At 38.6% G+C, this 19,377-nt stretch overlaps 1 protein-coding gene across 3 annotated transcripts in view; it reads right to left on the reverse strand.

The window, feature by feature from the left end:
* The window catches only part of CTNND2 (catenin delta 2), a 938,008-nt gene extending 918,714 nt beyond the window's left edge, over positions 1 to 19,294 (reverse strand). Inside the window, exon 1 of one of the 3 annotated variants that reach the window (XM_003263165.3) lies at positions 18,668 to 19,294. In XM_003263165.3, the coding sequence (XP_003263213.1) occupies positions 18,668 to 18,704 (37 nt within the window). In that variant the 5' untranslated portion in view covers positions 18,705 to 19,294. Of the gene's footprint in view, positions 1 to 18,022; positions 18,234 to 18,667 lie in introns of those variants that run through there. The other 2 variants (XM_012501684.2, XM_030813911.1) reach the window with 2 other exon arrangements.
* Positions 19,295 to 19,377: the final 83 nt, after the last annotated feature.

Raw genomic sequence — 19,377 nt, forward strand, 5'->3', positions numbered from 1 at the left:
CCTCTGGGCATATGGAAGGACTGGACTTCCCTCTCCCTTCAGAGCTGGGCATGGTCACATGGCCCACTTGGCCTAATGAAATAGGAGTCAGTGACATACGACTCAATTTCCCATGTTATTTCCCTGCCTCCATGGCTACGGAAGATTGTGCTGAGATGGAGGATCCACTGGCCTGGGTTCTGGAGTCGCCATGACTGTCAAACTCTCCATTCAACTCTTGCCAATCCATGCCAAAAATGTACCAACTTTTACTCTTGTGGGCTGCTGAAACCGGGAATTATTTGTTAAAGCAGCCTAACTTAGTTCATCCTGATACACGACCCCTCTTATTCAATTATAAAATATTTTCATGAAGACATTATGCTCATTTGTAAGAGGAGCCCAGAAATTTATAACATATTCTCTTTTCAGGGTCTGCCAAGTTAGGAAATGATTACTATAAAAGGCAGTATGTGAAATATTCCATAATAAACGGAAAACAAAAGTTCTGTAAGAGTTCACTTTGGGCAGAGGTTAAGACTAGAATGATTAACACAACAAAGTGCATTTAAGATGGTAATTTTAAAGCGTTAATAAGTCAAGAAGAAGGCGGTCTATCACAGGTCAGATGTGGGGGTCTATGACATGGAATAAAGGCTCAACTACTACTACTACCACTACTACTGCTACTAGTACTGCTACTACTACTGTTATTATTATTAAAGGGAATGAATTGTAGATCCCCTTGTGCCCAAGAAACTCTGCATGGATAAATTAACTTGAATTTTTCATTTAATTTTTAATTGCCACCTAAGAATTATACATATTTATGGCATACATGTGCTATTTCAATACATGTATACAATGTGTAATGATCAAATTAGAGTAACTGGCATGTCCATCACTTCAAACATTTATTATTTCTTTGTGTTGTGAACATTCAAAATCCTCTCATCTGGCTATTATTGCTAACTATAGTCACCCTACTGACAGAACACTAGAACTTATCCCTCATATCTAAATGTAATGTTGTACTCATTAACCAACTTCTCAGTATCTCTCCCTCCCCACTATCCTTCCCATCCTCTGCTAACCACTATTCTACTCTCTACTTTCATGAGATGAAATTTTTTAGCTCCCGCATATGAGTAAGAACATGCAGTGTTTCTCTTTCTATGCCTGGATTATTTCATTTAACATAATGTCCTCCAGGCTTTTCCATCTTGCTGCAACACACAAGACTCCATTCTTTTTTTATTTATTCATCCATCCATCAATAGACATTTAGGCTGATTTCATATATTGTTTATTGTGAATAGTGCTGCAATAAACATGACAGTATAGATACCTCTTGAACATACTGATTTCCTTTCCTTTGTATAGATACTCAAAAGATTGCTGGACCATATGGTATTTTTATCTGTAGTTTTTTGAAGAACTGCCCTACTTTCATAATGGCTGTACTAATTTGCATTTCCAACGACAGTGTAAAAGAGTTTCATTGTCTCCACATTCTTACAAGCATTTGTTATATATTTTCTTTTTGATTACACCCATTTTAACTGGGTTGAAATGACATCTCATTGTGGTTTCAACTTGAATTTCCCTGATGATTAGAGCTGTAGATCATTTTTTCACGCACCTGTTAGATACCTCTATGTCTTTTTGATTATTTGCCCATTTTTACTTGGATGATTATTATTATCATTATTATTATTACTGCTGTTGAGATTCTTATATATTCTGGATATTTACTCCTTGCCAGATGGATAGTTTGCAAATATTTTCTTCCATTCTGTATACTGTCTCTTTACTATACTGTTTCCTTTACTATACAGAAGTTTCTTAGTTTAATATTAATATGATCCCATTTATGTATTTTTGCTTTTGTTTCCTGTGCTTTTGAAATCCTATCCAAAAAATCTTTGCCCAAACCAAAACCATACAGCATTTCACCAATGTTTTCTTCTAGTAGTTTCACAGTTTCAGGTATTACAGTTAAGTCTTTAATCAATCTTTGAGTTGATTCTTGTATATATTGAGAGACAGGGTTCTAGTTTTATTCTTCTGCATAATAAAGCATAATAAATAATAAGGGTCTAGTTTATTCCGAAGAATATCTCTCAACATATACAAATATATATACATAGTTTTCCTAGCAGCATTTATTAAAAAGATTGTCTTTTCCCCCACTGTGTGTTCTTGGAACCTTTGTCAAAAATCAGTTAACCAGAAATACACGGATTTATTTTGGTGTTCTGTTTCACTGGCCTATGTGTCTGTTTTTATAACAGTACTACAGCTTACTACAATACTGGTTACTATAGACTTATAGTATATTTTAGAGTCAGGTAGTGTGATGCCCCCAGCTCTGTTCTTGCTCAGGATTGCTTTGGCTACTTAGAGTCTTTTGTGGTTCTATAAAAATGATATAATTGTTGTTTCTATTTCTGTGAAGAATGTTATTGGCATTTTCAGCATGATTGCATTGAATCTATAGATTTCTTTAGTAGTATGGACATACTAATTTTAACATGTTAATTATTCCAATCCATGAACATGGGATATTTTTCTATTTTTGTGTCCTCTTCAGTTTCTTTCATCAGTACTTTATAGTTTTAATTGCTGAACTATTTCATCTGCTTTGTCAAATGTATTCCTAAGATTGGGGGGTTTGGTAGCTATTGCAAATGGGATTACTTTCTTCATTTCTTTTTCTGATTGCTCACTGTTGGGCATATAAAAATGCTATGTTTTTTTATTGGTCATTTTGTATCTTGAAACTTTACTGCATTTATCACTTATTTTGGGATACATGCGCAGAATGTGCAGAATGTGCAGGTTATCTGCACATAGTTTTAAGCTTTTCTTCTTGTTCCTGCCTATGCTCCTTATGTCTATTCTTGTTTTATAGTAATGACTGAGGTTAAAGAAGTGATGTTAGCAGATATTCTTTTATTTTTGTGTCTGAAATGGGACATTTCAAAGTGCAAAAACAAAATGTTGTTGAAACTTAGAAAATAGGATATTGTAAATATTAGAACATTACATCTGTCCTTTAATTAAACCTACTGTAGCTTAAAGGCCAAAGTTACAACCTTACGGCTAGGCTAAAAGACCCAGGAAAGGTAGAATGGTTGACGAAGATAAGAATATTTACCTGTGGCAGAGAGTGACTGCGTGCACCCCATTCCCCAGGGCCAAACGTACTAGCCCACAGTTCTTTAAATTGCTCAGGGACTTAAGCTAATTCTTTCCAGCCTTGCCAACCTTAATCCAATCAATGGTCTCCCCCATGACCTAAGAGTTGGCACATCTCCCTTACTATTTGAAAACACAAGAGAATTCAAATCTCTTATTTGTCAAGCCACCAAATGAAGAAATTCAGGAGGAAGAAAGGAATACATGTTATTTTTCAATTACTAATCAGCTCCTCCATTGAGGAGAATGAAAAAAATTAGAATAGTTATTTTTATAGGTCAAACATGGTTACCTGTCAGAAATTTCACATGATCCTACCTACTACTTGCAACACAGAAATGTCGGCCTGGTTATGTATTTTTCAAGTTCCCAGCATGACTCTTTTTTTTTTTTTTTTTTTTTTTTTTTAGATGGAATATCACTCTGTCACTCAGGCTGGAGTGAGGTGGCGCAATCTCAGCTCACTGCAACCTCCACCTCCCGGTCCCAGTGCAAGCAATTCTCCTGCCTCAGCCTCCCGAGTAACTGGGATTACAGGCACGTACCACCATGCCCAGCTAATTTTTCTATTTTTAGTAGAGGCAGGGTTTCACCATGTTGGCCAGGCTGGTGCTGAACTCCTGATCTCAGGATCTGCCCACCTCGGCCTCCCAAAGTGCTGGGATTATAGACGTGAGCCACCGCGCCCAGCCCCTAGAATGACTCTTAAATAGAAACCTTTTCAAAGCATGTACCAACCTTGGTAAATAATCAGATGAAGGTCCCTTTTCCTTCTTTCTGTAAGAAAGACAAAAGCTGGAATAACTAGACAGCATGCAGAATGTCAACCATGCAGCTGAAGATAGGGACAAGGGGCCAGAATGCCACCTTCCACCGAGCCCTGAGATGACCTACACCCAGACACACCACAGGCAACACATTTTCAGTTACAAACCTTCAAATGTCTAAGACTAAACTGAGTTAATGATTTTAAGACATAATTTAGAGCAGATTCAAACACTAAAGAGGCACAACTACGTAGCCAATTCAGTGCTCCAAGAGAGAAACAACTCATTCTAAATTAGTGTTTGAGTGGGTAGCCACAATGTAAACATCAAAGGGCAACTACCTTAAAATACTCTTGTTAGTCCAAAGGAACCTCCCCAATCTAATGACACATTTGATAACTTCAAGCATTTCTGTGTGCAGGTTTATATTTCAAAGACATAATTCACTAAAGGCACAGCTAATTTAAATAAGCAGGGGATTTCATGATAGTGGAGTCCAAACAAGAAATATTAAAGTTTATAAAAGCAATACTTCATTTTATATATATATAATATATATATAAATTCTCAGATACAGACATTTCTTACATGAGATGAAATAAAAGTAAACATGGAATTACTAAGAATCACTGTTGAAGTCACAAGAATTCACTTCTAACATTTTATTACATTGCAATTTTTAAAACTCCATATCCCAAACACATTAAAATTACTTCTTTATAAAGGACATCACAATGTTTTCAACCTTTATCATTTAAGGTCTTATGCCAAAATTAGCATCTAAATATTTTATAGTCTTTTACAATATTCTACTTTTCTTTTAGTTGACCATATTCCAAGTCATAGACAGTACCTTCAATTTAAAGATAATGAAAAATATAAATTCACTTTGAGAAAATAAATCTACTTTGATAATTATATATGTTGTGTACTTCCAATTTTGCCGTTATTCATCTATACTTTCTCATTATAATGTCTTGAAAAAGTAGCCTGAAAGTCCCCATCAGAATCAACTTTTTCCTGCAGTTCACAGTCCACTACATTTTTTGAGATGCTGATTACTGGTCCCTGAAAACATAAACTTGGTACAGTTCTATTTCTTGGTTCTATATTAGTTCATATTAAAATCATGAACCAAAAGTATATTCTCATATATTTAACATATCCTCCTGCCACAAAAACCTGTCATAGCTGTATTTCTCATGAGATAACCTGCCTTTGAAAGACAACCTGCTCTATCTGAGGATGCCAGGACATCACGGCAACTGACCAGAGAGGCAAAAAGCACTATATTACATCTGCACATGGAAAGGCAGACAGCTCTTACAAACTCATCTTCATATTGATCTCTCACATCCTTTCGGATAGACTGTCTTATGTCTTGTCTTCTCATTTCAACATCTATGATATGACTTGATGATCATATATTAAAATTTCATCCTTCATAAGGCAGCTACTTAGATGCCAGGTATGCATTAATGTTTGTGAGTGAGTTCCTATGTGTACTATATCAGTAAATGATCAATTTTAAAGTCATTTTAATGACCAACCTTCAAGGAGGTTGCAGTCTAATGGAAGGAGACATGGAAACAAACCTGTAAACCAACAAATAAATGAGATGATTTCTATCACTCATTACATTATGAAAAAGATAAAACACGGTAACTGTTAGGACAGAAACATTTGCTTTAGCAGGATGATCAGCAGAGACAGGTGGCCAAAGTGGTTGCAGCCTAATAAACTCGGGGACAGAGAGGGGAGATAAGATAAAATAGAAAGAAGTTGGACCTTTTGCTAGTTGTCACAGCTAGGGTTATAGGCAAAGGCAAGATATGAGTGAATTAGAAGGAGCCCTAGGACGGCTGTAGGAATGATGAACTCACAGTGGGGTGGCCAGCCAGGAGCCTGCTGCAGAAACCCTGGTGAGCAATGAGACAGCTGGATCAGCCTCTTAAGACTGAAGGTGACAAGAAGTGGGAGGTTCAACCAAGATGAGAAGCATCCATGCAATTTTGAAAAATACACTTAAAAAGGAACTCTGGAATGCCATATGTTAATAAATATAGACATGTGGGTCTAGGTACTCTATATACCATATTGTTCTATGTATCACATTCTGAATTTTATAAATCAAAGCAAAACATGTAAAGTGAGCTGAATAATCACTTATTAATAAAATAGCTCAAAGACCTTCATATTATCCACCAGGAATTATCATTCATTTAGGGAATAATTCAATACCAAAGTTCCAAAATCTGCCACCAGAGATTGGCCTTCCTTGACACTGGGTACCTTGCTGGTTTCATCCTGTGGTCTCTGTTATGGATCGAATGTTTGCATCTTCTCCTCACCCACCACCAAAGTAATATGATGAAGCCCTAGCCCCCGATTTGATGGCATTTGGAAATGGGACCTTTGGAAGGTAATTAGTGTTAGATTAGGTGATGGGGATGGGGCCCTCATGAAGGGATCAGTAGCTTTCTAAGAAGACACATGAGAAATCTACAAAAGGCCATGTGAGGAAAGAGCAGGAAGGCGGCCATCTGCAAGTCAGGAGGAGAGCCCTCACCTGGAATCAAATCTGCCAGCATCTTGATTTTAGACATTCCAGCCTCTAAAACTGTGAGAAATAAATGTTGTTTAAGCCACACAATTTATGGTACTAGGGCCGCCTGAGCCAACTATGACAGTCTTGGAAAAATTTGGTGGAATCCTTCCAAAGCCAGGATGCACTATCACTTGACACTCGACAAGTTTTCCTGAAATTCTGAGATGAAAGGGAATATAGTATGTTATTAAATTTGGAAATATTTATGCCCTTAGATAATATTTATGCCCTTCAGTGTGGTACTCAATTATCCACTCAGTGCTACAGCACAGTCTGTGAATCTGTTGTCAAAACATTCTACCATCTTCTCCTGGTGATTCATGAAGAACTTCACAAATTCTTCTGACATCATAATATTCTCTATAACATCACATATCTGCACATCACAAAACCTGACACCTTACGTTGTGTCTATATTATTAAGCCCAGTATGCACATGCAGTTTAGCTTGTCGATGACAGTGAATTTTCCACGTGCCAATAGTTTCATGCAAAGAGTATAGCACCATGTGCTGATACTGGGATGACTAGCCTACCTTATTTGTCTTCTCAATGCCTTCTAATCAATGTACGAACAGTCCTACATTTCTCCGAATGACCATAAATATCTATCTTCAAAGCTATGCTGACAGTAAACATGTAAGTAACAATGCTCTACTAATATGAAAACTATTCAGCAGAAAAACTGAAATCACATCTGCAGTAGAAGTAACTATTTAGCATAAGTCCTGGGTACACATTTTGAAAATTAGTAAGCTACAGCAAACAAGACATATTTTCCCTCATAATCCACAAAGCAATTTGCTCTAAAGAATAAAAAGAAAAAGGAAAGGCAATGGACAGTTGTGTAAGCATCAAAGATCCTAAGAGAAACTGCAAAAAAAAAGAGAAAAAAACTCTTTGGAGTTAGATAGCACCTTCTTTGGGCCAGAGCTAAAAAAAAAAAAAAAACTCACATAGCCACCAAATCCCAGCCCACCACATCTCAATTAGCTAAAATGATAAATAACTGTAAGGAACAGCATGTATATTTAAAATCAGATGAATATCACCTAAGGATATTCCAAGAATCAGTGAACACGACGAAATCTACTACTGGTCCAAAAATCTGTTACATTGCTTTCAAAATTCTTATCCTCCCTTTCTAGAGATAAAATATGAGAAAGCACTTGTAAAGACTAACATGCTATAAAATTCTACGGAATAACTTTGCTTATATTTCCTCCCACACTCTGCTCAACTTAAGACAGCACTTTATCCAGCCCTGTCACCAGCTCTCCCACTTGCGGCTCCGCACCGCCTGCCATTCTGTAGGTCTAACTGCACTATTGTAAAATGCATGATTTATCAGGCCACAAGGAAGCCATATGAACTCATATTATTACTATGTAAACATAAAGTATTTATGTTTACTACTGAAAGATCTTGAATCCTAGTAGCAATTAACGCATTTTAAGAGAATCGGCACATGGAGAATGGGAAGGATTTCAGAGATGTGATGGAATTAAGGCTGCACAGCCATCTCAGTTGGAAATCCATGTTTGAAAAGGATAGAAATAGCTACCCTTCAACTAGAAAAATAAATGACTAAACCATTCAGAGGGGGACAGATTATCTAGCTCTGGAGGTATATACATCCAGAGCTTGCTGCTGGCTACTATTTATAACTTCTTGCTTCTTTTAAAATTAAATTTGTCCAGTTTGTTGAATGAATACATAAATCAATAAACAGTGGACTCGCCCATTATAAAAGTTCTGTTTCTAAAACTAGTTTAAGCTACCTTGCACCTTTCCACTTCTTGAAATTCCTGTACTTACCAAGTGTTACCAAACTCCCAGCTCCTAGCTCATGAGAACATCCTCAGCCTTCCACATCCATCGCCTGTATTTGCAGAGGAAGAAGGATGCTGCCTGAACATTAATTTCCTCCAGCCATCATCTTGGCTCTATCCTCTCACACTCGGCTTCTGTCCTAGGTCCACAGGCTAAGTACAAGCTAAGTACACCCCATGGATCCCCTCAACTGCTGCAACAGGAAATATGGTGTCACTATACAATTTATCACACAACCCATGCTAAACTGCTGAAAGAAGACTTTTGATTTATAAGGAAAGGAGGTCATTTCTGAAATTGCTATAGGCAGTCAGCAAAACAAAGATTAGCATCCCCTCTCAAGTACCTAAAACTTTGTAACTCACTAAGTAACATACTCATTGAGGAATGTTTAACTTGACTTCTTTACTTACTTCGAAAGTTTTGGGAATCAAGAATAAATTAGATTTCTGTAACTTACACATGACTTCTTCCTATTGGCAGACTACAGTTACAGCAGTAAAAATTCTGTGCAATTTTGTTCAAAGTATTTAAGGAAATATCTCAAAAAATGGAAGCCAACTATGGTTCACACTTCTAAAACTGTTCTGATAAAGCCTCACAGGTGCCAGACTCGGCAGCCCACCAAGACAGAAAATAATATTCTGGAGACATTTCTACAGACTTCACTCTTGAAGGACAATAGGGCTTCATTCCACTCCCATCTTTAAGCAGCAAATATCTGCGCCACAAGAAAAAAATACAAGAAACTTTTTGGGCCAATTTTGTATAAATTACAATATTTGAAGTGGTATGAAGAAATAACAAGAATTACTTCTACGGATGGATAAAGGAGAATTCTTCCTTTAGGCAATACCCAATAGCATGAAATGTAGCAATATCTTTACAACCATTATAGAAGTGGGCATTTTATAAACATATTAGTAATGAAATTCAGAGATTTAGTTTATAGGCAAGAAAATCTTTTGACTCTAACTCTTACCCCCCACCATTACTGTATTTTTGAAGTGCATCAAAAGTTCCAGAGAATATATTTTATACTTAAATGTTTATTATGATTAAGCTTCCCAAAGCATTTTCACCTAAATTATCACAGCACATTCACCAAAGCCCTGTGAGTTTTCATCCAATGAACAAATGACAAAATAGGCAAAGATGCAAAGTCACAAGAGAAGGCAAGTGCCAAGCACAATTTAGATCCCAGAACTCGGCATCCTAAGGCAGTGGTCCCTCCAGGGTGCTGCAGTGTCTGGTACCCAAAATCAACCCAAAGCAAGCAAAGAAACCTTGGTTCAGAAACCATTTTTGCCCCAAATGATGAACTAAGTGTTTGTTACATGCCTACTACTATCCTACGATTTGTGGATCAATTATTTTAAAAGAGATTACCAGTATGGGGTGGGGCTGGGGAGAAGCATAGTCCTATGTGACCAGAGAGAAGGAGTGTGTGCCTGAGAAAAGGGGATAAGGTAAAAAAATCATGTGTTTGCCTAAAAACAGTGTCCTGACTCTTCCCAATGAACTTGAACTTGAGAAATGAGACATCCCTGAAGAACACACAGTGAAGTGCCAGAACCACTCACAAAGCATTGCACCTGTGAGCCCCGGACTGCCACAAACACCTTGCTTTTTCACACAGTGGTCCTGGAGTCTGTGCAGGTGCGTAATTATGCTTCATGTGGGAAAAGCAAACGCCAAAATTACAGAAAAGCATCTGGCACCTGTATTATTTCACAGTGGAAAGAGCTAATGTGTGTTGTAATAGTGAATATACCACATACTCTGCTATGTATTTTAAGTCCATGGTCTCTTAATTCACCCTCACAACAACCTGAAGACACAGGAATTATTGTTTCCCCTGTGTTATGACACTTAGTAGTAAAATATCCACTCACTTAGAAAATGATGAAGTTGAGATATGAACTCAAGTCAGTTGGGGTACAACTTTGAAGCTATTTTCTCAACCATTTGCTCCACTGCTGTATTTACTACAGAGACACACGAAATCAGCAAGCAGTAAAATGTTTCCTTAAAGAAGAATTCCTGTAGGACAAGTGAGTAAGTTTAACTTCAAGCTTTAGAATTATGCTCCCAAAATAGGAACCAATAAAATGATACATAAACTGTTAAGACATGACAGTGACATAATTACTATAGACAAACAATATAAATCAACTTTAAAAAAGGAAAATAGATAGAGAAATGTGTATAAGATATAAAAAGATAATTCACAAAAAAATTAGACATAGACACCAAAAATTATAAAATATTTAACCTCAGGAATATTAATAGAGAAGCAAATGAATTAGAGAAAAACACAATATTTCCCTTATGTAATTAGAAGTTTTTTTTTTTTCTCATTACAACACCCAGTGTTGTTGAAATCATGGGAAAATTGGCACACTCCTGAGTTGCTGAGAAAAATATAAATTATATAATCTTTCTGGAAGACAAATGAACAACATATATCAACAATCTTGAAAACATCCAGTTCTAGGAAGTAATCTAGAGTAAATAACCTGATGATGACTATTTAGTTATTAGGATCTTAATTACAGCATTAAATATAACTACCAAAAATGAAAATGTCATCAATCTCCAAAAACAGAGTGATGTAAGTAAATAATGTTACATAAAGATATGGAAAACAGACACTAAAAATAAATACTAATTACATGAGATGTTAATAGGTAACTAAACAGAATATGAGCAATTTTTTCTAAATTTAAAAATGTGTATAGCTTGACATTACTGCTAAAAATATGGTCATTTCTGGGGCTTGCAACCATGCATGAATTTTAGCTTCTTTTAATCATTTCTGTATTTTTGAATTTTCAATGAGCATGCATTACTTTTGAAAACAAACAAATCTCAAATTTAAAGGAGAGAAAACATAAGTATGGCTGATCAAAATCTGTGTAATCTACATTCCATGATGAATGACCTTTGTTAATTTTAAGTCATGCATTCAGCTAATTAATGAACTTCACCCCAAAATAAATATATACTATTCTTTTCAAGAACGGAAAGGCATGCTTTTCTTCTGCACAATGTAATATATATATTAAACTATGATATATTTAGTGGAAAAGTAATATATAAAGAACAAAACTCTTGAAACCCTGACAAACACTGTGTTCTCACATTTGTGAGTGGGTATGTGTGCTGGGTATCACATTCAATATAGTTATTTGCCTTGATTATCTTCTTAGCTTTAGTATTATGAATAGTTCTCATATAATTAGCTATTCTGAAAACATAATTCATAATTGCATATTGCTTTGGCTACAGGTGCCATAATACGTCTACGCACCTGCTGTGAATTTAACATTACTCTTTTTCAACCTGAGTTAAGCAACACAAATAATTCGATCCAGATGCTACAAGCCCCAGCCTTCCTGCATCAACCTTCCATGTCCTGGGTTAATGAGACAATTTGTACTATCTCTGAGACTTTTTATATAACACCTCTCTGTCTTTCTGGAGGATTCTTCTTCTTCCTTATTCAGTTTCTCCATGACCCCAAGAACAATGCTCCACACCAGTGAAGACTGTATTAGAGATGAGAGATTGAACTGTGGCTCTTTTACATTTGGAGCTACCAAAGAGGTTGCTCCTCTTTGGTAATTAAGAGGAGACTAAGGTTGGAAATTACATTATTCTATATTGTTGAAAGTAATGACTGCTATATTAGTCTAATATTTGAAAGTCCAAATAAAATATGTGAAAGGGAATAAAATTTAATTTAAAAAGTGAGCATTTTTAGGTTGAGTAGTCATGCTTAGAGTAAAATACAACATCATATCTATTTAGAAAAGCAATCTTTCTCTTCTTTCTTTACTGTGTCCATGATTTCTCCTATTAATTGCAAAACATCAAACAGTCACCAAAATCTAATTATTAATACTGAGGTAGAAAAAGCTGTGGATAATAGCTAGCCTGGATCACTTATATATGGTTTGGGAAGTCAGATTTTGACACCTTTTTTTTATGTCTAATTCTCACCACTTACAAAGCGATCCAATTATTGGCAGTTAAAGAATAACATGAGAAATAGAGGAAGAACGCCAAGGGTAAGTTATTTTAAAGTTGGCTATACATAAATCTGCTGAATTTCATGGACCATAGTTGCTATAAATCAACCAGGGCATTAGACGCTACCTTGATAACTCTTGATGTAGTGTCAAAATACCATGAAATATTTAAAGAGCTCAACTACCAAGCAAAGTACTGTGAAAGCTACTATATCCAGAATTCTATCAACTAGAATTCTTCATCAACCATGCCAATGGGGAACACTTCTTCTCTATTCTGATATTTCCTTTCAGGCAAAGGGAACTTAATTAATGTAACACTGCTGGCCTCTCTCCAGCTTTTCACTTTCTCTGCCTCTGAAGAATAAAGGAGCAGCTTGCCTTGCTTCTTCTCTCTGCCTCTGGAGATCATCCTCCCTGCAGAGAGCAAGGCTTGGCTCTGCCAGCTCAGATAAAGCTCTGTCCCTGCGGAGAGGGAGGAGGGAAAGAAGGCGGAGGACCTGGGATGTCATTCAACTGCCACACCAAGCTAAGTCTAATCAAAACTGATATTTTTGCCCATGGCAGCCAATTATTTATCTTTTTCCCTTCCAATATCCCAACTTGCCCAGATGGGGAGTGGGAAGGAGGAGAGCTTGATATTTATTTGATTCCTTAAAGACACCAACAACCCACATTCCTGCACATTTTATAACTCTTAAAGTAACTATATACCTTTCTGTGCTTCATGTTATTGCATATTTAAATGCAAAGAGATAATACAATAAAGCATTTGTACATTATAAGGAGGTTTCTAAACCAAAAGAATGAACTGCGTAAAACATGCACAAAATGCAGTTTTCCTTATACATATCTACTGGACAAAATTTCTAATGACAGTTGTGATAATCACATCTGTTAAACCAAAAATGTTACTAATATACTTCTCTGGCCTTTACCTAGGCAAGAGAAGCATATTTTCTAATATCAATAATCCAATTAATCGTTCCCCCATCACCAACTGTTATAAACATCCTATTTAGTAACATTTCTGTATCATTCAAAACTTGTAGAAATGTTACATATATTTATTTAACCAAATATAATTGGCTCACCTGCTTACTTTGATCCAAAAAATACACAAAAAACCCACTAAGGTCTTTTATCATAACATGTATTTTGCTCTGGTAACTTATAATTGGCAGTTCCCACAACAACACATAAATTTGAATACAAATAACCACATTTATTGTAAAAATGTTTTTCTGACTGAAGATAAATTTGTCCCCCATGATACAGGTCACATTCTGAAACAAATTCCAAGATACATCGAATCGCGATTATCCTAAAAATTATGTTGCTGAAGATCACAGTTCTAAATGAAGCCCCTCTAGGTTTGATCATCCCAAGGAGCTGGGCATCTTCAAACCTGGAAGAACTGGGCACTTTTTTTGTCTTCACTGAAGCTCTTAAGAGTGAAAAGAAAGCGAAAATGACCATCTATTTTCAAAGAGGTACCAATTCACATACTTTTTACTTCTCTTCAAGGACTTGATTTTAATTGGGGAGGGGGTCTTCCCTTTATGTAATACATTTAGCTGTTTAAGGTTTCTTTTTCATGTCATAATGACATGATGATGAGATTCATGCTCTGTGGTTCTAAACAGAGCAGATGTGTAATATCTGACCTCACAGAGAGTGATGCTTATTAAACTGTCTATTATAGTCTTTGTACAACATTAATCTCTGTAGAAAATTTGATCTTAATCAGGTGACTAATATAACACTAATAAAGAATATCAAAGTTTTGCAATTTCTACCCGATTAGAATCTTTTTTAATAATGGTGTTAGGAGATATAATTTACTTCTTCTTTAGCTTAACTGTTATATACTTTAATATATAAAGGGCTGGTATGTTTCAGAATAGAAAGTTTAGCATATTTTATAAGCAAATCTGCATAATGAATCAATATTACAATAGGGGTTGGGGTAGGGAAATTATAGCCATTTAATATCCTTTATTAGGATGGTAACCTAGATAACCTATTTAATTAGATATACATATAAAACATTAGTACCTGTCTTTATATATATATATTGATTTCTTGTGTTTACATAAATGTTATAATTTACAAGCCACTTACCCATGCTCTTACTCACTTTACCCTTAAAGAAATCTTTTAAGATATTCTGTCTTATTGTACCCACTTTACAGCTGAAGAAACTTAGTTAACAACTGAGGATCACATAAATGGTGAGGGATACACAGTTAAGAAGAGATAGGGCTGGAATCCACCGAAAGCCAGTGCTCTCTCCACATCTCTGTACCCACCAGAAGCAGAATGCAAAACAGCATTACACTAGGGAAACTTATTTTTCCAATAATTGTCATTTCAGATCACAAACATATTTCTAGAGAAATAGTTGGGCTCTGACATATAACATGTTTGTGTGTGTGTAACTTTATTACAAAATATTGTAATATATAATACATAAGAACCTAATAAGTTTCAATATATGTAATTCATTTTGCAAGTAATGTGCCAAGAGAGACAGGTGAATATTTATCTACGATAGAAAGGTTCTAGGAAGCATTGTTTCACTTATTTAGTCATTATTTCCAATTTGTCAAAAACTAATTGATACAGGTACAACTTCGATATCCTGACATAGCTAAGACACTTCCTACAAATCAATTAACCATGATTCAGAGCTTGGAATTGCATTTAACTGCTATGTGATCAAAAGATAAACAAGTGGAGGTGTCATAACTGCAGATTTTTGTTATGAGTCTTAACATTTAATGGACTAAAAAGCACAGTATGATAAAATATTTCTGTGAGTTCCCTGTGTTGGAGGTACTGTTTGTGACTATAACTGAGTTCATTAAACTCAACCAGGCAGTTTGTTAATCAGTAGGCTGGATTGGCAGACAATGTGATATAAACTATTTATTGATGACATGTTTAATTGTTTATATTAATATAAAAAGCTGTTGCTTTGGCATATAATCAGATAACTTGAAGCTAGCAACAAGTATCACGAACTGTTCCCACTCAAATTAACTTTTCACACACCAGAAGGCTATCAAAGTACTGTGGCCAGGAGAACACCTTCAGAAGATGAATGAGGAAAACCAACATGGAAGCCAACAATGAATTTGGCTTGGCAGTGTATTTCTGACTCGCAAATCAGCCAGCAAAGAACCACACCTTCAGCTGAGGTACTGGACTTGAAAATGACTGGCAGTCCATGCTTTGTTTTTGTTCATTGTCTGAATTATGACGTCCAAGTTTAAGTACTCCCAACTACGTTGTCTTTTAAAAATAAAAACTGTTAGGAAGAGTGAGACTAGCATCAAGGATTCCCCTCTAAGGAAGTGATAATAGTGTTCACACAGAGAAAAAAACAAAAACAGGTGTTCCCATTTTCTGTGGCTAATCACAAAGAAGAAAACATTGGAAGTTCAAAATGTAACAGTTTCTATTTTAATTCAATTGGCTTGTTACAACTGTATACACTGGTCCATACATAGTGTACTGACCCTATGGACAAATCACAATAAATTATTTCAAATGTAATTGTAATGTTTTCTTAAAGACAACCTGATGAAATTACTCTGAAAACCCCTTCAACAAGTCCACACAAATGTATATCACAGAAAAAAGAAGTCTGATAAGGCAAAAGGGAGAAGAGCAAGTTCTGTAACATTTTCAGCAAATGCACTGCACATTCAACTAAATGCCAAAGTAATATTATATTTGAGATTATAACTTCATTTTTAATTTTAGAAACCATTATGAAAGCAATATTATCCTTAGAAATTATTTAACAAAACTATAAATTGCATTTGCAAACTAATATTTGAATTTCATTTTTGTCTCTGATGAACAATTTCACTGGGAGAAAGAATTGGCTTATATTCTATTGTGAAGGATGTAAAGTGGATAGAAATACTGTAATTTGACAGTGTACGACTTTTATTACAAACAATGAAAACATTAGTGACATCTACAACGATCGGGTTATACAACTACACAAACGTACACCAAATTAAATAACTCCTTTCCACAAGACTATGACAATCTTATTAGAGCAACAACCTCATGTACTTACTACAATTGCCATTCAATCAGGTAATATCACTTTCAATCCACAATATCACATAAAACCCAAATATACAGTACATGTAGTTTTTCTCATGCCCATCGGCCGCTCTGGGTACACACACAGGCACAGAGCAATATCAACTAGTCCTTTAAGAATCATGATTAAGACTGAAACACTAGGCTCAAAAGGAAAAAAGAAAAGGAAACGAGAAATGTATGCTACTTCATCTATTGCTTCTTTTCGAAAGAAATTTTATGTTAAAACAATGCAATGGGCACAACGGTGTGTTCAAAGTGCTCTCGGAAAGTTCCCTGAATGTGAATAAGGTGAAACTAACGCAATATTGCTAAAAATTAATAATGACAGTATTCAATTAACTTGAGCCGTATAGACTTTGCCGGTCCTTCTGCAACACTGACTTGTGATTAGTATAATCAAAGGCCTCCCAAATGTCAACACTTAACTCCGAATGTAATTGTCTTCCTTCAAGCCCTGAGCCCGAGCCACTAATCAGTAAGGATCCCACTTAACATCTTCCCCAACAACAGTGGGAACATTCTGCGTATGGCAACCATATGCTAATAAAAGACATTTGAGGGCAGTTTAAAGCATCCAGTTCATATCTGAGGATACTCGCCCCTATATGTCACACTTCTCGTAGCACAAATCCCCAAAATAATGCACAGGTTCACCGCCATAACTTGATATGAGTCACAGCAAACAGTTCTCCATGGGATTTTAGAAGTGGTGCAGCCCCGAAGCCTTGTCATTATGTAGGTGAATGACCAGCAGCAGAGACCAGCTGGACTCCCCTCGGTAGCTTCAGCCCCTGATGAAGTATGCACAGTGAGATAACTCCTAGGGAGTTTCAGCACCTCCTTGTTTTCATGGAAGTCACTGCAGAAAATCCCAAGCCTCTTAAATATTGGTCACATAGTTCTTAAAAGTGAAAATTTACACCTGTCAGGCCTAATACTATGCTTACAACATTCTGTTTTCTAAATCAACATATTTGCTTGAGCACAGTAAAAATACATCTTAATAACACCTTCCAGAGCTAAGGCGGATCAGATCAGCTCAAATGAGGCACATAAGAAAAGAAAAGAAAAAAAAACACCTTGGAACCACAACCTGCCCCTCTCTCTCATCTCCCACACCCTTTATACCCCCACGGTTACAGCAAAATACAACTTTGGGCATTTTGGAAGTGACTGTTCTTTGTGACTGACACACACACACACACACACACACACACACACACACACCCCAAGAATTCCCAAGTCTGTTTTCCTACCACACACACCAGGGAGGCTGCATCACCTTTCTAGTGACTTAATTCTGAACGTAGAGGCTCAAACCTGCCGAGTGGCAATCGAAGAAAACACACTACACACCAGAATAAGATGAGGGTCGGGAAAAAAGCAAAAAGCAGCTTCGCTTTCAGCCATTAATTACGGATCACCCCAATTTCGCATCGCTTATCTCCCATACACACGCACAGCCTTCCAAACCTGGCTTTCAGGCGGCGCTTTCCGGAGCCTGGCTGTCTATTGTCAGCACGCAGAAGCCCCCGAAACCTGTGAAGCCGGCTGCAAAGGCTTGCTCGGAAGCCGCTAAATATAGACCAAGGGGGCTCTGGGTCTGGCAAGCCGCGGGAGCCTGAAGACACGGCCATGGACGCATATAAGTCTTTCCATTTTGTTCTAGCCAAACATCGTTAATGACATTGAACATAAGGGCAAAAGACTGGAGGGAAGTCCTCCCCACCCCCACCCCGTCTCCTCCCGTATATTAGGGACGTCATGAATGCACCGAGTATGTTCTCAGGGTGGCGGGGAGCAGCATTGTCGGTGTTGCCCTAAATACGCTTCCTCCCGGGGAGATGGGTGGCAGGGAGGGGGAGCACGCAGGGCAGCCACTTGGTAACCGCTCCAAGAAAGGCACTAACCCCGGACCCCCTTCCAGGCACAGCGGCTTCCGAGGCGGACCTGGCGCGATCGCGGTGCTCCCCGAGGCAGGCAGAACCCCCGCAGCAGCCGCCGCCGCCGCCGCCCGCCGGCCCGGAGCCCAAGACCACCCCCACCGGCGGCAGGAGGAGGAGGACGGCGCCGGGAGGAGGCTGCGCCCGGCCCCGGCCGCCCAGCCCCGCAACTCACCCAAAGGCGCGGCGCCCGGCGGCTTCCTCGCAAACATGCACCCGCCACCGGCGACAGCTCCTCAGTCCGGGAAGAGGCGTGCGCAGCGCCGCCCGGCTTCAGGGCAAGGTCCTGACCTTGCCCAACTGCAGCATCTTCCGCTTTTGTTGTCTGAGCGCGGCCGCGGGACAAGGAATGCTGGCGGGCGGCAGAGGCGAGCGCGGCGGGCCAGAGGCGGCTCCCGACGCGAGTGAGCAGCGCCCGGCCCGGCGGCCCCTCCGAGCTCAGCGAGCGCAGCGCCCCCTGCCCGGCTCCGCGGGCTCCACGGGCTCCTGCGGGCTCCTCGGGGCTCCGGGCGCCGCCGCCAGCCGGCCAGGCTGAGAGAGCAGCCGCCGCGCCCGCCGCTCCGCTCGGCCGGCTGTCGCCGCGGGCGCGAGCCTGGGGCCGCCGCGGCGCCCGGCGCCGAGCGCTCCCGAGCTGCGCCCCGCGCGCGGCCCGCGCCACCTGTGCCGCCGCCGCCGCCGCCGAGGGCGAGGCTCCTCCCGCGGCGCGCGGCAGCCTCAGCCTCCACCTAAGCCTCGGCGGCCGGCCCGGGCGCCCGGCTAGTGAGGAAGCGTCCGCCCCGCCGCCGAAACCGGCCCCGGGTGCGGAGCATGCCCAGTGCCGCCGCGAGAGCGGCGCTTCGCCGCGCGCATTCCACTTCTCCTGGTTTTCGCGGCAGCAGCGGCAGC

Source organism: Nomascus leucogenys, chromosome 6 (assembly GCF_006542625.1).
Source record: "Nomascus leucogenys isolate Asia chromosome 6, Asia_NLE_v1, whole genome shotgun sequence".
Lineage (NCBI taxonomy): Eukaryota > Metazoa > Chordata > Mammalia > Primates > Hylobatidae > Nomascus > Nomascus leucogenys.